General features: G+C 37.0%; 2 protein-coding genes across 2 annotated transcripts in view; both read left to right on the forward strand.

Moving 5' to 3' along the window:
- On the forward strand, positions 1-4,785 carry LOC128507170 (UPF0729 protein C18orf32 homolog). Its single transcript, XM_053477846.1, has 3 exons — positions 1-120; positions 1,646-1,842; positions 4,425-4,785. The coding sequence occupies exons 2-3, from the start codon at positions 1,666-1,668 to the stop codon at positions 4,500-4,502; spliced, it is 255 nt and encodes an 84-aa protein (XP_053333821.1). The 5' UTR covers positions 1-120; positions 1,646-1,665; the 3' UTR covers positions 4,503-4,785.
- Positions 4,786-5,816: 1,031 nt separating this feature from the next.
- Positions 5,817-21,350, forward strand: part of ric1 (RIC1 homolog, RAB6A GEF complex partner 1) — a 56,591-nt gene continuing 41,057 nt past the window's right edge. The window contains exons 1-2 of the mRNA XM_053477836.1: positions 5,817-6,345; positions 15,438-15,545. Of these exons, the coding sequence (XP_053333811.1) occupies positions 6,205-6,345; positions 15,438-15,545 (249 nt within the window). The 5' untranslated portion in view covers positions 5,817-6,204. The remainder of the gene's footprint in view (positions 6,346-15,437; positions 15,546-21,350) is intronic.

Here is a 21,350-nt window from a genome sequence, read left to right on the forward strand (position 1 = left end):
CACATTTCCTTCCACTAGGAAATTCATTAGCGTCTGTTACACCAGGGGGACGTAAACAGAGCTGACCAAAAAAGAGAGAGACAGAGAAATATAAAAATAAGAAAGAAAGAGATATTCTCGGTAAGTGGAACAGGGCTGTGTTTTGTTCGGTGATGTTGATTTGGTTCGGGGTTTCCGTACACAGACGGGTGTTTTTGTTAGCTTGTTGGCTAATACTGGTTTGCTTAGTAGGCTTACAAATACAGACGTGTTAAAATTTATACTATTAACTCGGTTAGAAACTGTGTTTAGAAAAGTTATATTTAGATAATTGTCACAAAAGGAGCATGTATGGGTAACTGTCTGTGCTTAAATTATTAGAAATAAACCAGTACAAACGCGCGAGACATTAGGGTTGAGTCGGAATGTTCTAGAAATGTTACCTCAGTAGCTGTTTCGTCATATTTAACAAATATAGTAACATTAAATATAAACTCCATTCATTTAAAACTATTTAAAAAATATTCAATAAGAAGATTAAATTAAGAATATTTCAAATGGTAAGAATAAAAAAAGATAATAGGATCAGTTATAAGACAGGCAGATTAAATTATAATATTAATGAATAAAAATTATAGGGGTTTGAATATTACTCTGAGCACACCATGTAGAGAACTTTGTTTATTTATTTTTATTAGTCACAAAACATTACAATTACAATATTGAAAGAGTAAAAGTACAAGATTTAGGTATAAAAATGTAATTATACATGTAACTACCAACAGTTTAACAGAAGATGTACAGCATAAGCAAGCTTGTGTAAATATGTAAGTAAATAACAATAGACAACACCAATAAACAGTCAAATTAATAATTTTTAAAAAGGGAAATAATACAAGAAATCAACTAACTAAATATCAGGGGGAAAAATCAGTGTTCTACTGATTAACTCAGAATGTCAAGGTTATAGCAGAGAATATATTTGTGGTTTTCTATTAGATTTAAAGAGTTCAAAATGTTTTGTAACTCAAAAAGCAAAGGTGATATTTTAGGAAGTGATTTAGAAAATTTACATTTGTGAATGTAGAACTTGGTCCATGTAGTGAACTATGTAAAAAACTAAAATTATGATGTTATACATAATTTGTCATTAGACTGTTTCTTAGGGGGAAAATTAAACATGATAGGATAATTTTTTCTTAGGATAATCACTGGAAAAAATCGCCCCACTGTCTCAAGCTGTGATAAAATGGGAGGGTTGTGTCAGAAAGGGAGTAGCCGAAAGACTAACAACAACAACACTGACTCCAAATTTTTATTTGAGTTGGAGTTGCAATTTCTCTATGACCCTACAGGTGGAACTCTAAACTGGCAGGCAGCACAACATCCTATGTGGTCGAAGTAAATTATTTGTCAAGTTTGTTATAAAATCTAATTAAATTAGGATATTTGTAAAATCTTAATACTAATCTCAATACAGATCGAATTGACACCTAGGTAAAGTGGTAATATCGTATTTGCTGGTCCCTTACATGATCTTGAACTCAAACCTATTATAAATAACTTCAGTATAAATGTGTTCACTATCTCAAATTGCACAATAGAGATTCTCTAATGATAAAGCTGTGATTAAACTGTAACTATATATATTGTTTTATCTTCTCAGTGTGATATTTACCTGCAGTCATGGTGTGTATCCCTTGCATTGTCATTCCCGTCCTCCTGTGGGTTTACAAACGCTTCCTGGAGCCCATCATCTATCCCTTCATCTCTCCCTTCATCAGCCGGTTCTGGACCAAAACAGCAGTACAGGAGGCGGAAACAACCGACACACAGGGCAAGCAAACAAACCAACCAAGCAAGGTACGATCATATTTAACATGCAGTGCCTTGTTATTATGTTAAAATACGGGCACCAGCCCTGGTTTTATGGAAAGAAAAGAATTTCATGAAGATGGTCTTGGACTGGGTTGATGCAGAAAGCTGTTCTCTGATCACCTGTCACTGTAGTCGCTCAATAGTTTGAACTGAAATTTCTAACATAACGTAAGTGGACTCCATATTACCTTAAACACCTTTTTTGTTGTACTGATCTTTCAGCCTCATAGGACAATGTTGGATTGCGAGCATAATTCGTCCTGGAAACATGCTTGCATATCAAAACTCTTGTTTATCAAAGTGAATTTCCCCCAAAGAAATAATGGAAACCTAGATAATTCATTCCCAACTCAAAAATATTCATATAAAAATAATTAATACAAAATATAAAGTAAAAATAAAACAAACAAAACCTGCACTTTACCTTTTGAAAAGTGTAGTAACGCAGAGCCGACAGTTCGGTAACTTATGCCTTTCTTGACAACAGAAAGGCATGAAATGGTTATAAAAAAAACCTATGACATACAGTTAGGCCCAAAAATATTTAGACAGTGTCACAAGTTTTGTTATTTTAGCTGCTTACAAAAACATATTCAGGATACAATTATAATCAATATGGGCGTAAAAAGTGCAGACTCAACTGTAATTTGAGAAAAAAAAAAAAATGTTACAAAATAAACATTATACAAGAATTTGTAATAATGGTCTCGACGGCTGTCTCGTGCCTAGAGTTTATCATAATAGTAATATCATATTTGATAATACTAAACCTATGAATTTATGTTTATACATAATATTTGATAGCGATTATGTGTGTGTGGGTGGAGGGGAGTCCATGGCAGGGGGCATATACTTTTCTTTTTCCACGTGAGTCAGTCGTGCTCTTTAACCAATCAGATGTGACCTCGCCATTTCAACCAATCATAACCCGGCAGGAGCGCAGGCTAAATCCTGTTTACATGAAATAAACCTGCTCCCGAGCAGGTTCAAGCTTACGGATATGTTGCTATGACAACAAATGCTAGAAGCGCATCGAAGAACGAAACAATCCCAAGATCAGGACAAATCCACAACAATCAAATCCAGCTAACTGAGTTAGCGACGTACGAAGAACGGACCCCAGGTGTAGCGTTTGCATTTGGAAGCTGTTGCTGTGAACACACAGCATGCGGTCAAAAGAGCTCTCAAAGGACGTAAAACAGACTATCCTGAGGCTAAAAAAAAGAAAAAATCCATCAAAGAAATAGCAGAAATGTTAGGAGTGGCCAAATCAACAGTTTGGTACATTCTGAGAAAAATAGAGTGCACTGGTGAGCTTGGGAACCCATGGATGATCGCAGAATCCTTTCCATGGTGAAGAAAGACCTCTTTATAACATCCATTCATCAGCATTCTTTGGACAGATGAGACTAAGATCAACCTGTACCAGAATGATGGAAAGAAGAAAGTTTGGAAAAGACTTGGAACAGCTTATGATCCAAAGCACACCACATCTTCTGTAAAGCATGATGGAGGCAGAGTGATGGCATGGGCATGCATGACTTTCAATGGCACTGGGTCACTTGTGTTTATTGATAATGTGTCAAAAGACAGAAGCAGCCGGATGAATTCTGAAGTGTATAGGAATATACTTAGATTCAGCCAAATGCAGCAAAGTTGATTGGACAGCGTTTCACAGTACAGATGGACAGTGATCCAAAACATAATGCAAAAGCATCCCAGGCGTTTTTTAAAGCAAAGAAGTGGAATATTCTGCAATGGCCGAGTCAATCATCAGATCTCAACCCAATCGAGCATGCATTTCACTTGCTCAAAACAAGACTAAAGGCAGAAAGACTCTCAAACATGCAACAACTGAAGATAGCTGCAGTAAAGGCCTGTCAAAGCATCATAAAGGAGGAAACCCAGCGTTTGGTGATGTCCATGGGTTCCAAACTTCAGGCAGTCATCGCCTGCAAAGGATTCTTAAACAAATATTAAAAAGTAACATTTTACTTAATGTTATGTTCATTTGTCCAATTACTTTTGAACCCCTGAAATGAGGAGTGTTTGTATAAAAATAGCTACAATTCCTACATGTTTAATTGTATTTTTTTTTAACACCTTAAATTAAACCGTGAAGTCTGCACTTCAATTCTGTTGTAGTTGTTTTATTTCAAATCCAATGTGGTGGCATGCCGAGCCCAAATCATGACGATTGTGTCACTGTCCAATTATTTTTGGGCCTAACTATGCATGCTCTTTGCATCAATGTTTAAATGTTCAATGTTCAAAAAGAGCGGAGAACAAGCAGCTGAATGCAGGAAGCAGAGAGAATGTGTGTCATTAGTTTTTGACACAATTGCTATAAAAGAATCCTAGCTGCAGTGATTGAGACCAGAGAAAGGAAAGGAGGAAGGCAGAAAAGGGGCTACTGTGTAGGGGACACACACGCATACACACCTGCACACGGACCTGATTGATTCTGTGAAGCTGCTTTGCAACAATGACAAGTGTTAAAAACTCTTTGTAAATAAAACTAAATCGAATTAAATAACAAGTGTGTTATTTTCTATTTTTTTTCTCAGACTGAATGCAACGGAAACGCAAACGTGTGTTGTACACCTAACGGGACGACGGCAGTCTCCGACAAAAAGAAGGACTGACATAACATGCAGCTGTGTAAACGTCAACCATGTTTGGCTGTAGATACTTTTATTAAAATCATGCTTTCTTGATCTGACATTGTTACATAAGCTTAATTTAGTCCTATTTAGAATTTCCTTTTATAGATTAATTGTTATATAATAATTTAATATATTGATTTATTAAGCTGCTTAATCTCCATTCCCTGAAGACTTCAGACCAGATTCAAATGACTATTTGATATGTTTCCAGAATGGTTTTGGAGTTAGTCTGTAAAGAGAAATAAATATTTAAATTTCACAACTTGTAGTGTTTCTGGATCTGTGTGTGTCTGTGTGTGGTGGTATGTTTTGAATTGCAATTCAGATATTTTCTTGTATAAAAACAGTTATTTCCAACCATGTAATCTGATTACACAAGAGCGATTGCATAAGTGGTGATAATGGCTAAAATTTTGGGGGGTTTAATGGCGGAAAGTCTGGCTAGATTAACTCAATTTATCTGTTTAGGCTTTCAAGCCAATAGTTTAAACAAAAGATTTATTTGTTTACAAACTCGATGTACTGATGTCTAGTGGGCAAATTTTGTGTAGCAAATAGATTCTAGCATCGCAAGCAGCACAATTCATATGGACATGCAGCTCATGTAATATTCCATACATTGTTGTCAGTTGTATGCGGTCAACTCACGGCCGCTCTTTACACTCTGATAGGCTCACAGTATGACATGAAGGTTGATGATGATGCTGCCAACTGTTACATCACAGTAGACATAAAAGCACTACCCACTGTAACAGTCGGTTAAGAATCTTCATAGTTGCTAGAACACTGGAGCAAAGCAAATGTTTGAGCTCATAACAAACCATCTGTTAAAATGAAAAGCCTCTGACTACATTCTAGACATTTGTTACAGTACATTGCCTTAATGAAAGAAATTACATTGATCACGTCACACATGGGAAACAACAAAGACCTCAAAGTTAAAGACTATTTGGTTTATTTTCAACTTTTGGTTACATAATGCTGGTAGGAATTTAAACAGACTGCATTAGAACTGTGCTATATCCAGCAGTACAACACTCCCTCTCGTGTAATATTGTTTAATTAATGAAGGCCAGTTCAAAAGAATACACGTGACAGAGTAGATCGTATTGGGTACTGTAATGAGGCACTTTGCACCACCAGATGGAGCCCTTGATCCAGATGCACTGTTGGCACAGGAAATGACGTTTCCACGTCAAAGCGTGCCGATAAACCCCGCCCCCGTTCGCCTCTAGTCCCGCCTTCTCGTGTTGGGATTAACGAATCGGGTTTTAGATCCATAAAAAGGCCAAAGATGGCGTCAATGGAACGTCGCGCGAGAGACTTCGGACGCCGAACTTCGCTTCAAAACAAACGCTGCTCCCGTTACACTAGCGTCGATACTTGCTGAGTGAAAAACGCGAAAATGGCATCGGGTTAAGGATTAATATTGTTTTTTAAACCCTTTGGATACATTACACAGCTATTCTCTTAAATCTAGATATCTTTTTGAATATAGACATCCCTGGATTTTGATAATGAGCTCAGGTCTTCTGCGCGCAGTGACACGGGCTGCTAGCGGGGATGCTAACCGGCTAACTAGCTAAAAAGCTAGCCTGAAGGGGATTTCTCCTGCGTGTGGATGGAAACGCGCCGGGAGTAGATCAGTTTGAAACGCCGAGACGGATTGTTCCTGTTCGCCATGTACTTCCTGACGGGCTGGCCTCGGAGGCTGCTGTGCCCGCTGCAGAGCGCTGAGGAGCCGTTCCACATCCAGCCCAGCTCGCAGCGCTTTTACTTCGCCGTGCTGTCGGACACACAGCTCAGCATCTGGTTCAGCAGGGTGAGTGTGTGCTGAAATAAAACACAACCCTGTTGCTGAGGTGGTACAGTGTATCGGCCAGTGTTTGTGTTCAGTCGCGAGCTCGATGAGTGCGCGAGCGCTGCCGCGTCACCCGCTCCAGCTGATCCCTTCGCCCTGCTAGCTCTCTCACACACACACACTTACACACGCAAACGTCTCACTGTTACACCCGAGGGGATTTAATTTATGTCAGATATACTCTTTAAACTCACACTTTATATTTTTAGGGTTTTGAGCTAGTCTTACTGAGTGGCTAATGACTTTGTGTGGGTTTATGTGAGATTTAGCTAGCTAGCGCTAACCTGAGGTCAGAGTTACCATGGCAGCTAACGCTCACTTTTACCTCAGGTAGTCACTTCAAATGTAGTTTTTAGCGTTTAATTGTTTTATTAATTAAAGGCTGTTTCTTATATTTTGTAATTTTAATGTAAACATTTAGTGTTAACTTAAAATTTTCATATCTTGACCACTTTATAAATGTATAGTTTTTTTGCAACTTTTTTTTAAGGCTAATATTAATGCTTTTACAGCTCATCATGTAATAAGGTAGTAGATTGTGATGTATTTAAGTTCTTAAAATTATACCCTAAGCGTTTATAACATTATCCTTAGAGGTTTCTTAAATGCTTTATAGATATTGGAAGCAACATATTAAAATGTTAGTGCTTAATCTTTTGTTATAATGTTAGTCATGGAGATGCGAGTTTATGGTTTAGGGAATTAACTTTTCATTGCATTATTGAGGTTGTTGAAAATGTGTGCTAGAGTTACATAGTAATTACTGAATTTTGTGTGTTTGGATGTGGATATGCTTACTTTCAATTTATATGAGTAAAATATTATACAGGTCCTAATCGCCTCCTTATATCGCCATGACCTGCCTTACTCGGATAGGAGATCTTTCTGTGTATAACAATGTTTGGGAACTTCTTCCAGTCTGATAGTGACCTGGGCATTTTATCAAGTCTTGCTTGGATAGCATCTTAAAATGATCCAGAGTTGCCCTCATGACTGCGCATAGGCAGTGCAGGGTTGGAAAGTGCTGCTGCTTCCTGTGGCACTTTTTACACCTGGTCAATATTGAACTCTGTGTTCAACAGTGTAAGGATAATTCTCAGAAAAGATCTATTCAATCTGTACACAGATGGGGGCCATGTAACCTTAAACATATTAGCCAGTCCAAGTTTATATGTAGAAGTTATCATATGATAGTCATTGATTTAAAGATTTACACCTTGTGAGAATCATCTTTTATCATTGTGCTGATGTTAAAAAGCCAAAGTTCTCTGCCTTAGTTCTGCTGTTGACTTTAAGGACCCTGTGATCTTTACCATATGGATGTTTATCAAAGCAAAGTCGCAGACTTGTCGCGTTTGACATAGACTCTGAAATAGGTCATATACTTCTTACATTCAGATCTTTTTATATTCAACGATCTCTATCTGTGGCTGACTTCCTGACTTAACACTCGGTTTGAGCTTTAGTCACTGTTGTAAAGCAGAGCATTTATGGTTTCACACTGCCCTGCTGGTGGTCTTATTAGTGTTCTCAGGTTGATGCTTTTATCTTTTTGCATTTTAAAAAACAGGGAAAGGAATAGATTTTCCAAATGTAAAACTGCAACTACTTTTGTTTACAGATTCATTCTTTTGGCATTTGCTTTTATATGTAAAAAGTGCAAACAGCTGCAGGCTTGCAGAAATAGCCAGGACTACCGAGTAGGAAAAAAACTGGACAACAGTGCCAGCATGCTGTAGAGATTTTAAATAGTTTTCTTTTGTTACTTACTAGAACAAGAAGTTCTAAAGAAAAAACAAATACTAAGCCACTGTGAAGCTGTCTTCAAAGTGGTTTACAAGTGTGATTTGATGTCAGACTGGAATTTTTAGTTAAGATATTAGCTCCAAATTGGGGGCCAAGTTCAAATAGAAAAGTAAAAAAAAAAACTATGGAAATTAGAAATAGCTGGAACCGAGTTAAGAACCCTTTAAAACAAATCCTGGAAGGATGGTGCTGGGCTGTCAACTTTGTGGACGAATTGTGGGTTGGAAAAATATTATGAATGGAGATCACTTAAATGTTGGAAGTTGCTTGGTCAACAGTAAAAACCACAGGCAGTGTTGGGTGTACCATGTTACAAAATACAAAGTCAGCGCACTTTTGACAAAGTTTCTGGGTGCAAGCCGCCAGTAAACACCAATGAAGAAGAACCAAGGTGAAGGAGACACAAACAGTTAGCTGTGTATTGATTTGATGGAGCGTTCTGTTGCGGGCTGCAAAATGGAAGGGAGCGATTAAAAAAAATATCAGCGAGCCAAGAGATGAAGAAACCAGGAAGAGAAAACAATGAAATTGTCAGTAAAGGTGGATATGTTATGCCTGAGCTGTAGATTTAGAAACTTTTAGTTCTGAAAGTTTAGTTGCACACCTTAGTGTTATTGTATAATTATTTATTCCAATGTGTGCCTTAATTTTTTTGATTCTTAGTCATTTGAAATACTTTTTTTTCTTTTAAATACCTCGGTTTTCAAAGTACCATGCATCAAGATTCACCGCGACTTTTGGCGCTGCGATTACGTTTCCATCTTTCCACGCGAAAAATTAAATATGTTTAAGCCGCCTTAAATACATGTTTAAACATGTTTATTTTTTTTTTGGACCATGCAGAACTTCGTGGAATGTCGGCGAATAATGACAATGTTTATTTTTGATAAAATGCTGTATGCGTTTAAAAAAAAAAAAAAAAAAAGTTTATTTTTCTAAAAAGAAAACCAAAAGTAAGAGCATTTGCATACACGTGCAATGTGGTAAGAACTTTCAAGATTGTGACTAAACAGCTGTGTCCATGAGATTAGGGAGCGTAAAAATTGGACAGTGGAGAAAGGTCATGTTGACCCTATTAAGTGATAAGTGCACACACAGTGACCACTGTACAAGCCTCTGGAGATAGTGTTATAATCTAGGGTTGCTTCAGTTGGTCAGGTCTAGACTCAGCAATGTTATGTGGCAATAAAATGGTTATCTGAGAACCTGAATGTACTGAATGACCAGGGTATCACTTGTATGGAGTTTTTCTTTCCTGATGGCGCAAATATTTTCTAGGACTCAAATTGTGATGGGGTGGTTCTGAGAGCATGAGGAATAATTTTCACACGTGCTATAATCAAAGCTAAAGGTGACTATAATTTTATTTTATTTTTTTACCCTTTTTTTTTATCGAAAGTAGCAGTCACCCCCCCCCCCCCCCCCAATCACACCTCCATCATTTGACTTCTTGTTTTCTGATTGGATGAAAAAACAAGTGATCAAGGAATTAATGGAGCACAGTGGTTTAGTGCGGGTACCAAAAGGATCCTTACAACTCAAATGGTGCATTTTGTTCTATTGCACATGAAAAATCCAGCTGAATGTTTTTATTACAAGTTTTGTGGGAGTTTGTGCAAAAATCAGGGCGATATGAGTGTCTAGTTCTGAATTGGAAAAATAGGAATTTTGAGAAAACCGTAGGTCTAATTAATTAGAAAAATAATAGCACACCATTTCTGCAGTATTACCCAACGGTTTTGTGCTTTGAAAAATGCTGTAATAGTAGGGACGTTCTAAGAGTATCCCTACTAATTAAGCTAGAGATTGAATTTGCAATTAAATAAAAGAAAGCCTACAGGAAAAAACAGTGTGAAAAGTATAATATAGTATGGAATATGAGATGGGAGCTGCAGTATTTTGATTTTTTTACCATATCCACATTGAAGGAGCTGATGCTTGAACTGCTTTTAAAATCACTCCAATGCTGTTAGGATCAGGCACAGCATCATTACATTGTCCAAACTTGAGAGAGTCCAATTTGAAAGCAAGACATAAATCTTGCAGCTTTTGTGCATGTGCCTGTGAGTGTTTTTGCTGTTGGAAATGTGGCACCTAGCTTCTTAAAGGTGCTGCATGCTGATATTGTAGAACAAGACATAGCCCATGTATCTGTCGCACTGATGATGTTGTTTTCTCATGTTTTTTTGAGTATTACGAAGTACCTCAAGGTACATGCTCAGTGTAACTGATGGAAAGACCTTAAAAGGTTCCCCTTGGATGGTGTGCTGTGTTCCTCTAGTGTGCATAATTTTAATGTAACGGCATTGTCTGTTGTGTGTTGAGATTAACTGCTTTCTCGTTCATTTTAATGAAAACAAAATTCTGTGTATATCGTCAGCTCATGGAAGCTTTATAGTGGAGCTCATGATCTTTACCAGCGAAGATGATTTTGCACTGAAAAAACAAACTTCAGACTCTCTGAGCTGGACATAGCTGAATGTGACTGATGGATAATTTTTATTTTTTTCATTTCTCGTAACGTTGAGACACTAATGCCCCTTTTCTACTAAGGCAGTTCGAAGCCAATGCCTAATCTTAAGCCAGTTTCAACAGCTGAAGACTCGACTTTCTGCCAGGAAAATTGCTTGAAAGTGGCATTTTTCTTTCGTTCTGGTATAGAACCAAGAACTACTGGCATCAGAGACTGGGCTGGGGTTGTAATCAACAAGTCCTACCTTTGTTGCCATTATTAAAGCAGCTAGTGTAGCAACTACTCAGTCATTGTGTAAGGCTGTCGAAGTTAGGAGCAACACGAACTGAGATGGGTTGTAGTCTGCCACTGTTGTTGTTGTGCTTGGTGCTAGCCTTGCTGGTCAGAGGTAATGATGTAGCACTATAGCCTGTGGAAAAGCAAAACAGTTTTTTTTAAATGTCCACAAATTGAACTAGCTCCGAACTGGCACTAGTACCAACCCAAGCTTGTGTAGCTAGTCATTGAATGTTTAGAGGCTTTTGCAGTTTACGCTTTTTTCTTTCTTTCAGGAGCTACAGATACTGAATGCTTTATGAAAGTGAATGCCTTTTGAGAAATGTGTGCTGTCAGATCATGTGTAGTAAAATTTAGAAGGGAAATTGATTATGAATCACAATTCTTCTGTGTTGATTCATGTATTACATATTGACTCCACCTGTCGATCCGCCAGAGACACAGACCTGGCTGTTTTTCAACTTAAACAGCCATGACCGATCACATCAGACGTAACTGGTTCTATGCAGAGTGCATGATTTCACGAGTGGTGTCACAGAATTGCATTTTCATGGCAACACGGTATCAAAAGTTAAGCACATTTAAAAAGCCTCTAATCAACCATTTTTTTCCAAGCTCTGCAATTGATCTTAAACCCACCCGTTATACACCAGTCTCAAACACCAAGCACAAGTTAGTCTGAAGGCGTACACTAGAAGCGGCATAAAACTGCGCGCACCCACAACTGTTAGTTATTGTGGATATATAAGAGACTGCATAGGTGCTGCTTTAAGTTTAAAATTCAACTTTAAATTAAATAAATGTCTCAAATTTTAAAGGTTTTGTATTGTTAAAGTGCTGCCCTTGGTGTTTTTTCTTTTTTAAATTATCGCAAAATTTGGGGGAAAAATATATTGAATCGGGATAGTTATAAATTTGCGATGCCTTTAATATAAAATCGAGATTGTGTTGCGACGCTGTCGTTGATACTTATCCCTGATGTGTAATAGTATAGCACCCAAGCACTCTTTACAGCTGTAATCAGGCAGTGATTGCATCTCAGAGTGGTATACCTGCAGTGCACTGAAGTTTACTGTAGTACGAAGGAGCATTTTTAAATGAAAATTTTTTAGGAACATTTGGGAAATGTTTGAGTTTTAGGAGTAAAGTAAAGGAGTGAAGTGGTGATGCGTTTAGTGTGTGGCATTTTTATTTCATTATAATGTTTTTTTTTTTTTTCTCACGAGTTTTTGACTTGTGACATTGACTCGTATTTTAGTTTTCCAATGCTGTGATAAATTTTGTGTCTTAAACATTGTCCAGTAGTTTGCTTTTAAAGGTTAATTTTGCTCACAAATCCAGGTTCCTTAAAATGGCATTTTCCTGCTTATTGGTTGTTAAATGCAGCAGGGCTTTGCCTTTCAGCATCCTGAATAAAAGCTGTAATGTGTGCATTAATCGTGAGGTGATGACACTTGTACGTAATTGTAACTATTTTGTTCACACAAGATGTGTTTTAAAACATTAGACTGAACCACTACATATCGGGCTTTTTCACAAGATCTCTAATGGATTGAGAAATAATCAATCTGTTTTTCTTTGTTAGTGGTATTTTTTTAAGGGGGCTCAAGTATCATTAGGAAACACTTAAATGCATTTCCTTTTTTCTTGTTCCTGTGTTGCTGATTGGCCAGTTAGAGAGAGGAACAGGAAGGCCTCAAGAAGAATTTCTTGCCCCTCCAAAAAATTCCTGAGTGCATACGTGCACGCCCGCTTGCAGTTTTTGATTCCACACATGGGCACGTTCATTTTCTTTCTTATTTCTCATTCTGCATTCCAACAAACACTCCCTAAATCTCCATATATATATATATATATATATATATATATATATATATATATATATATATATATATATATTTTTTTTTTGTAAACTGTTTTGCCTGAATTTTCACTTCAAAGTCTGTTCTTCCTCCATCATGCTCTGCCCATTAGGTCTGGTGTGCAGTCCACACAGACCATGTTCGGGTGCTGACCCGAGCCGGGGGTTTGGGTCACCATGAGTATGTGATACGATGGTATTTATTAGTTTAGGATATTAATAGGTGGAACAGATTTTGTTCTGAAAACGAAGTGCAAAAAATCTTAGAGAAAGAAATGAATGAATCTGTTTTAATAAACATGTTTGTGTGCAGAAAATTGTTTTAGCTGCTAAAGTGAAGTTGTTTACACAGTGCAAGTGTATGCACTTAATTGGGGTGCTGTAATTTCAGGCTGATGACAATGCAGGTTTTTTTGTGCTCATGCTAAAGCTTGTCGGATTGTTAGATGATTATACAACAGGAAAAATATGGTTCTGTGACTGCTGATGGTATGGACTCTTGAATGTTTTATTTATTTTATTTATTTTTCTTCCTTGGACACACGCCCACAATGAGGGATCTAATCTGTCTCATGGCTTTTGTTTCTGCCGAACTGCTCCAGGATCAGTCCTCTTTTTCTTGTTTTTGCTGAACTTGTCCCTGGATCTCAACAGCGAATGCGTTTGTGCATCAGTGTTTGTTCTTATGCCAAAATTATCCGCTTTCTTTTGCTCCAATTTATTCCGGAACCTCGTGCTGTCTTTCCCTGGAATGTTCCTGGATCGACATCATTATTACACCTGCAGAACAGCAAATTGTCTCTTGCTAAACTGTTCTCTAATCAGCACCATGTCTTTTGTAAAAATGTTCCGGGGGAAAACTGCACTCAAGGTGCGTTCCAATCAGCCTGAAGTACCCTGCAAAATGGACTGCACAGGGTGTTCAGCCATGTTATAAGTGCATCCCAACCGCGAGGAGTGAAACTGCTCGGTTCAAAGAAAAGGCCAAAGGGTGTAGGCAACAACTGAACAACAGGTCTTCACATCACCCGGAATAGAGACTGAACAATTTCCCATAAGCTGCTGTCTCGCTAAACACAGCTAAAAAAATTATATATATATAGGCTAGTAATTTTGTAAACCAAAATAAAAAAAAAAAACTCCCTACATTTGTAAATAAATAAAATAAATAAATGTATTCATGTTTCATAAGGGTTTTAAACAGTTTTTGTTGTTTTCAAGAAATATTTAATACAAAAACATAGCAAAAAGCGATCCGAGGTGCTTATATTGCCATGGTAACGCGCAGAGGATGTGACCTGTGTATTAGCGGGCATGGCTTCGTCAAGATCCATTTGTGTGACGAGGGGGGAAAAAAGATCAGTATTAAATCAAATCTGAAACCTTACTTACCCGATGTTCGTTTCTTATTAATAAAGCTACATTCAGCAAAAATTTTAATTTAGGTTGACATTATGTCCGTCAGCTTGTTTTTAGTTTTGTATTTTGTTCATCTCTCACCATTCCAGCAGCCTAATAACAATAAAAATTCCTGATGACTCCGTTATCGCTGTGTTTCACAGACCCCAGTTTCGGGACTTATTTTGAGAACCAAGGGCCTAGGATATGAAACAAATTCTCTTTTTTTTCCCCCTAAGTGAGCCAGACTGAACTAACATCTGATAAGAAAAGATTGCTTAGGGGCAGGGCTGGTATTGACCATGACAGTTTGTCTGTTTTTATGTGATTTTTTTTTTTTTTTTTTTTTTTTTTTTTGGTGTGTCTTTTGCCTGAAGTTATATCCTTAGTTACATAGTTATAAAGTGTGTGTATTAAACATTTAATGTGCTTAACTGTTCTAGCAAATAAGTTTTTATTGATGCAGAATTCTAAACAAATCTGGGACCAGATTTCTAAAACATGTTAGAGCCATTTCTGAAACAACTACTTGGAAATTTTGAAGCTGTCCTATTTTTGTCTTCTTTTTTTTTTTCTTTGCAATTGAGGAAGTACTTGTTTCACTGCTGAATTTCATTGTTTATAAACAATCTGTTAAAGGTCTGTTCGAGAGGCTCAAACCAGCCCAGACAGACTGCTGATTATTTGATAAGCTGATGCATGTAAACTACAGACTGAACTGGTCATTGACAAAAAAAAAAACGCTTTACATGCGGTCAGCTGTAGCAAATCAGCACTGGGGTCATATCACAAGAGCCAGCGATTTGTGTCGTCAGAACATGGTTGACCCGTGACTTGTACAGATCACTCCCCGTGGTTTGGTGTGCCTGTGAACCACAGATTCATTGCAAATTTTAACCAACATTTGCACAGACACAAATTATATGTTTGAGCTCAAACTTGCGTGGTCTCGCGTCTAAATCGGTTTAATTGTATTGACCACTTAATTCCTTTTTGTTGCATTGCATAATTCTGAGGTATTGCAATATCGTTTTATAAACTTTATCTAAATAGATCACAAACACTGATGCAATTTAGTGGATTAAAAGTTCATTTCAGGCAGTTTTTTTTTTTTTTTTTTTTTTGAGTCATTTTTGGAATGCTTTCCTTTTATTGGGAATATTATTGGTTTTGGGAAATTATTTAGGTAACTACTATAAGTGCTAATGCACAGTTGAATGTTTTTCTCTTTCTCTCTAGCCGAGTGTCCTGATAGTGAGTTATATCGAATCGGAGAAGGCGGCTGCTCAGTTTGGTTTCTATCAGCAGGCCGAATGGAAGCCAGACGATTCCATGATAGCTGTGGCGGTAAGTGATGCTAAGATTTTCATCCCTCAGTCTTGGGTCGCCAAGTGTGTAACTAAGACAAAGAAAGTTGTAGATTACTCTTGTGAATGAACATTTTATGTGCATGCCTATTAACTTGGCATTATTGAAATGTTAAAGAGATCAAAGGATTTAATGAGTCCCCCCCCCTTGTTTTTTTTTTCTTTTTAAATTGCCTTTTCAGCTCACTCCATGGACAGTATTATGATTGCGTAAACCAAGCTTAAAATGACTTTAAATAAAAAAGTGTACTGCGAGTATAGCTAGTTATTCAGGTATAAGCCTTATTTAAAATGGATGAAGTTTATCATAGGGAAGTCTGAGATCATAGGATAAAATGATCATAGTAGGAGTAGATTTAAAAGGTGCTGTAAACCCGAATGTTTGCAGCGATCAAACACACTGAAGGAGAGAAAACGTACTGGCTCTTATTTGTTTAAGGTAATCCAATGTTTTAGCTGGAATTTGAAAATACAACATAACAGCAAAGTATATCAAGAAAAAATGTGTCATTGGAAAGCGTTTTATCTGTTGTTTCTAAACATGGCCAAAGTTTCAGTGAAAAACAGTATGTAATTCAGCTGTATGACTGATCCAAATATAAATAAAGTCACACAGGAGCTATTCTGTAAAATAAGAAATTACTCCAGCACCCCATGTCCGTTTTAATCCCTGCTAGGTAGTGTTTAAATTTTGTCTATGGTGTTCTATCGTCACATGTGAAAGTGCTAAAGTACACTATCTAGCATTTACATTTTCAGTTAATTGTGAAATATGTCAACCTTTTCAGTTCAGTTAATTTTTATTTGTATAGCACTTCGTATAGTCATTGTCACAAAGCAGCTTTACCCAATCAAAAGAAATGATGAAAGTTTGTATGAGATGTGTATGAATCAAAATTAGATATGCACAACAGCACTGAGGAGCTTTGCACTAGTGAAAAATTATTCGAATAAAATTTTCCAAAAGGCAAAACAGAAAAACATGTTAGTTTAATTGAATCTTGCTCTTACATGGAATAGTTTTACTCGGGACTAAGCAGCTTCCTAGTTCCTTATTTTCTAGGCAGAATTCGTGGTTCTCTAATACTCTGTTATGTGTGACTGATAACTGAGCTGAAGCTTGGAACGAGCCGTCGCCTGTTATTTCACATGAAGCTAAATGCTGCTTGCTGAGCAGATGGTTCTGTCTTCGTGTATTTGTTAAACCAGGCATGCTTTTACATGTTAGGACTTTAGAAGCACAATGACCGTCTAAGAGAGATGTGAGAGAGATGAAACAGGAGCGAAAGAGACCTGGCGAGGGGAAGCGAGAGTGTTGAGACGCGATTCTGCAATTTAAATTTTATATGCCTGGCACACTTTCACATCCTTTTTTTTCTTTAATAACATTAAATAGCACTTTGATTTGAACTAAGGTGTTTTCCCCTCCTCCACAAAATGCAAGCTGTTTTAATATTATAGTGATGACTAAATGAATCATTGTTGGCCAATAGGGCTGCAAGGAATAATTAACTTGGTAGTCTGAAGTTGATGACCAAATTAGTTACCAGGGATTTTAATTCTTAATTAGTTGAAGTCATCAGTTGATGATTTTTCACTCAGGGTGAGAAAACTGCACAGATTGCAAACTTGCCCTTGTCTGGCATGTAAGCAGATCAGCTGTATTAGAGCATCAATATCTCATGAGGCATGTTCAGATCAAGTCTCATGTTTGTGGGTTAGTCAGCTAGATGGTTAGCAAGCCAGTGCTTGACATTACTGCTTGCTTCAAGCAAGTAAACTGTGTTTTGAACTCCCCATTTTTTTTTACAGAATTTCCATTCAGGAAAAAAAAAATTGTGTATGCCAGTCCACCTGTGTAAATGGCTTAAACTTTGACTTTATGCATCTCTAGATTCAGTCTCTCAATAGCTATAGGAATACAAAAAAAAGTTGATATGATAAGTAGTTTTGTTTTAGGGTAGTTCATGATTTTCAGATTGTTCTTAACACTTTTAAAGTAAATGTCCTAAAGCTGAACCTGCTCTACTTTAGTCACCACAATGGCCCCCTTGACCAGCTTAACCGGGCTGGTTTATACCGACTGAGACAGCTAAGTCAAACCACCAAGTACAAATAAATTTAAGATCAATACCAGTGCCCCAAAATTTGTACGCCGTCACCAAATCAATATTTGTTTGTGAGCAATAACATGTTCTAAAGTCAGCAGGCATGTCTGAGTCACACCGTGATGGTCATCCACCATGTTCAGAATTATCCTATAACAGACACCCAGTAACAGTTTAAAACCAGCCTGCTATTATGAACACTTTTACAATAATTTCGCCACAGGATAAACAGATTTGTCAACCAGTCAAAGATTTACTATTGTCAGCTTAACGGTCATAATTATAATTTGCCAGCTGTAAAGTGTAAGAATTACATTTTATTAAAAGTAAGTCTTTTGTACCAGCAGATGGATTCTTGATTCATGCACTATAGTTTAATTCATGAAGTTAAATCCAACAGCAGGCTAGGTTGTCGCCTAAAGAGGAAAAATTATCTAGGCACTGGAAACAGTTCTCCCTGTGTTCATGTTCCTTTTGAAGCTGAAAGATGTGTAGCTAGTTGCTATGGTAACGTTACTTCATCCATGAAGATTTTGAGTGTGGATATAACCTTGGGTCAGAATATGCTTTCAGAATTAAAAATATGCTTTTTAAAAAATATTTTTTCCCCTTTATTGCATGCAAGCACAGCCAGTGAGAGAAGGCAGAGAGCCAGAGAGAGAAAATCAAAAAAAAAACCTAATAAATGGTGGTTCTCAATGCACCTGTGCTTCAGCTTTCAGGAGCATCTGATCTTCCATTCACGTGTGTGAGTATGTGTACGAGCGTGAGCGGGTGCTTGAAACGCGAGCCGCCACCTTGTTTTGAGAAATGAAATCCCTCGTTTCCATCAGACATTAACACTGAGATCTGAGTCGCTCGTCTCTAGCTGCTGGTCATTAAATTATTATAACCAGAAGTTTTACTACAGAAACAATGCACCAGATAAAATAATTGATTTTCCTCTTTCTAGCTTGTTCATAATAAGAAAATAAATCAGAAATAAGTTCAGAAATAAAGCTGATCCAGGCTGTGTGTGTGTGTGTGGGAGGTGGCTTGGGGTGGAAAAAGTAATAATAATTTAGTCTGAAATACCACAATTTCTTGTAAAGCAGCATAACAGATAATATATAACAGGTCAGCTTACATAGACATGTTGAGCTTTTATCATCATTGGGGCACCTTATTAATTTTTTAGCTTTGTAGATTAAATCGATCGCTGGTAGGAATCTGCTGACATGGAAGGTTTTTATATCTCGATTTTTCTCATCTCCAGTTTATAACATTTTCAAACATCTTGTTTTTCCTTAAACATCTCTTGAAAAATACATGTGAAGTAAGCGCAGAGCAATAGCTCCGATGAAGAATTCAGATATTCATATGTCTGAAATGTTATTTGAATATTTAAACGACTTGAACGTTTATAAAGTGACTAGTTTTGCATGTTTACTCTGTATAACCTTGGCTAGATACCATGTCTATGAACAAATTGGTGTGCGTTTGTGGTTTTATATAGATGTATATAATAATTTTTTTCCCCCTTAAAAAAAAATTTAGACAAATTTATGATGCATTGCTGCACAGCGCTGTTGATTTTTCTCTGTCCCGATTGGGCAGGATGTATTGATTTAGATTTTTAAGACAAAGATTTTCCATGTTCTAAAGTTTTCTATAAGTAGACATTATTATTGAAGGAGAACGAATGCGTTATAAAAGTCAGTAGTAATGCTGTAACGAAGTTTTTAATTTTCCCCGACATCTCCACCGATGATTGATTTGTTTCATCAAAACGAGCTGCGGTTATTTTGCACCTTTTATATCATAAATGATCAGACTAATACATACTTTATCCATTTTTAGCTGCAGTACGCCATCGTTAATAAAAAAAAATATATAGTTGTAGTAATATAAAAGGAAGAAAGACGCATCAAAACATGGCAAAAAACGAAACCCCTTTTTAACAATTATTCTGTGTGCAATTCACCACTCGGTTGATTATTTTTCTATAAGGGTTTGCCAGCGATTACATTATAACTTCTGACTAAAAAGAGAATCTAAAGACTCACACTTGAAATAAAATATGAAAACCATCAACACTTGCAGGTCAGAGTTTCGCTCTTGATTTAATTTTTATTTTTTCCCCTTATATATTGCTAATATTAGGAAGAGTGTGAAGGCTGACGACTTTGTTTTTAAAACTCTGTTTTTATTGGTGACCTTTAAATCAATTATGTGAAATAACCACCTGCTTTCGTACCGGGCACAGCATGATCAATCATGCCTAGTGTTAAAGCAGCTACACTTCTCTCCAATTCTTCATGGGTTCAGCATGTAAATTTAAACTTGCTTTGTTTATTTTTATATAAAAAATAAACAAAGCAGGACCTTTATTTCTTTTTTTAATCGAGTTATGCTGTAAACATCAGAGTTATGCTTTAGGTCAGTTCATACATTCAAAGTAGCTTGTTATGGCTTTAACACAGAGCTAACAGATTTGTTGAGGAGCAGCCAAGAAGTCTGAGGTGACACTCCGAGCAATGCTGTCACGAGCATTCATTCCAGCCCAACGTTGTTATAATAGCGGTACACACCTTTTGTAATGAACCCACCATATTGCTGCTATACAACGTGACGAGGCATTAAAGCACTTCTCTGCAGTCCGACTCAGTCCTATGACCTTTGTTTGACGTCCTCTTAAAATAGGCAAGCCGAAGAGACACAAGTTTATAAACTACGCTCTACTTTGATTCTTCAACTCAGTAAAACAGTGTTGCACATGCAAAGCTTTAAACTTTTTCTGCTCCAGCATTTCCATCCCTTTTTCCATCTGTGCTGCTTCTTAGGATTTGTGGGTTTAAAAATGAACAAATAAGCAAAGCCGCCAGCATTCTTTCTTTTTTTTTTACGCTTATTTTTAGCCATCCCTCCTCTTTATGAAACTTGGAAATAGTAGCTGAAGAAAGACTTAAATACACTAACAGTGTTCTAATTGCTACATCCTCTCACCGCACTGCTTCATGTTTCTCTCTCTCTCTCTCTCTCTCTCTCTCTCTCTCTCTCTCTCTCTCTCTCTCTCTCTCTCTCTCTCTCACATGCACACATACTGTGTGTAAGTTGTCATATGAAAGGTAAGAAGGCTAAAATCCTTTCTATTTCAAGACAGGAAGTATAGATCAAAGCGAGTGCTAAGTACACACAACAAACTCATCGTTTTTGTTTTTTTGCTTCTGTGTCGAGTACCTCTAAAACTCATATCTGTTTATTCTCATGCCATTGCTTGCACTCTGTATAATTCATACCTTGTAACTTATTTACAGCATCGTTTATGCAGTCTGCGTTTTATTTTATTTTTTTAAATGCAAACTTAGCATTTATCCTGTAAACTACCACTATGTACTGCAGGGTCAACGAATGCACTTGCATGCACAAAACAAACAAAACGTAGGAAGAAAAGAAGATGCCAGAGTTGGATGCGTGTAAATTCAATTCATAAAATGGGAGAAGAACGCTGACACTTTCACGGTTGTCAGCAGAAAGTGAGCCGGTTTGCTGTGATGAGTGACATTTAGTTTCCTCTTCAGACAGAGAGCTGTATTGTCGGTGATTTAAACTGATCGATGCTGATTGATCTCAAGCAAATATGTGCATGTATACAGCACAACTCAAAAGTTAAGAAGTGCTATGTTTAAGATGCTATT

Source organism: Clarias gariepinus, chromosome 19, assembly GCF_024256425.1.
Source record: "Clarias gariepinus isolate MV-2021 ecotype Netherlands chromosome 19, CGAR_prim_01v2, whole genome shotgun sequence".
Lineage (NCBI taxonomy): Eukaryota > Metazoa > Chordata > Actinopteri > Siluriformes > Clariidae > Clarias > Clarias gariepinus.

Excerpts from the sequence above, each read along its gene's own strand:
- LOC128507170 (XM_053477846.1), top strand. The coding sequence starts at position 1,666 with ATGGTGTGTATCCCTTGCATTGTCATTCCCGTCCTCCTGTGGGTTTAC. Across the intron at positions 1,843-4,424 it reads AAACAAACCAACCAAGCAAG|ACTGAATGCAACGGAAACGC; the intron begins GTACGATCATAT and ends TTTTTTTCTCAG.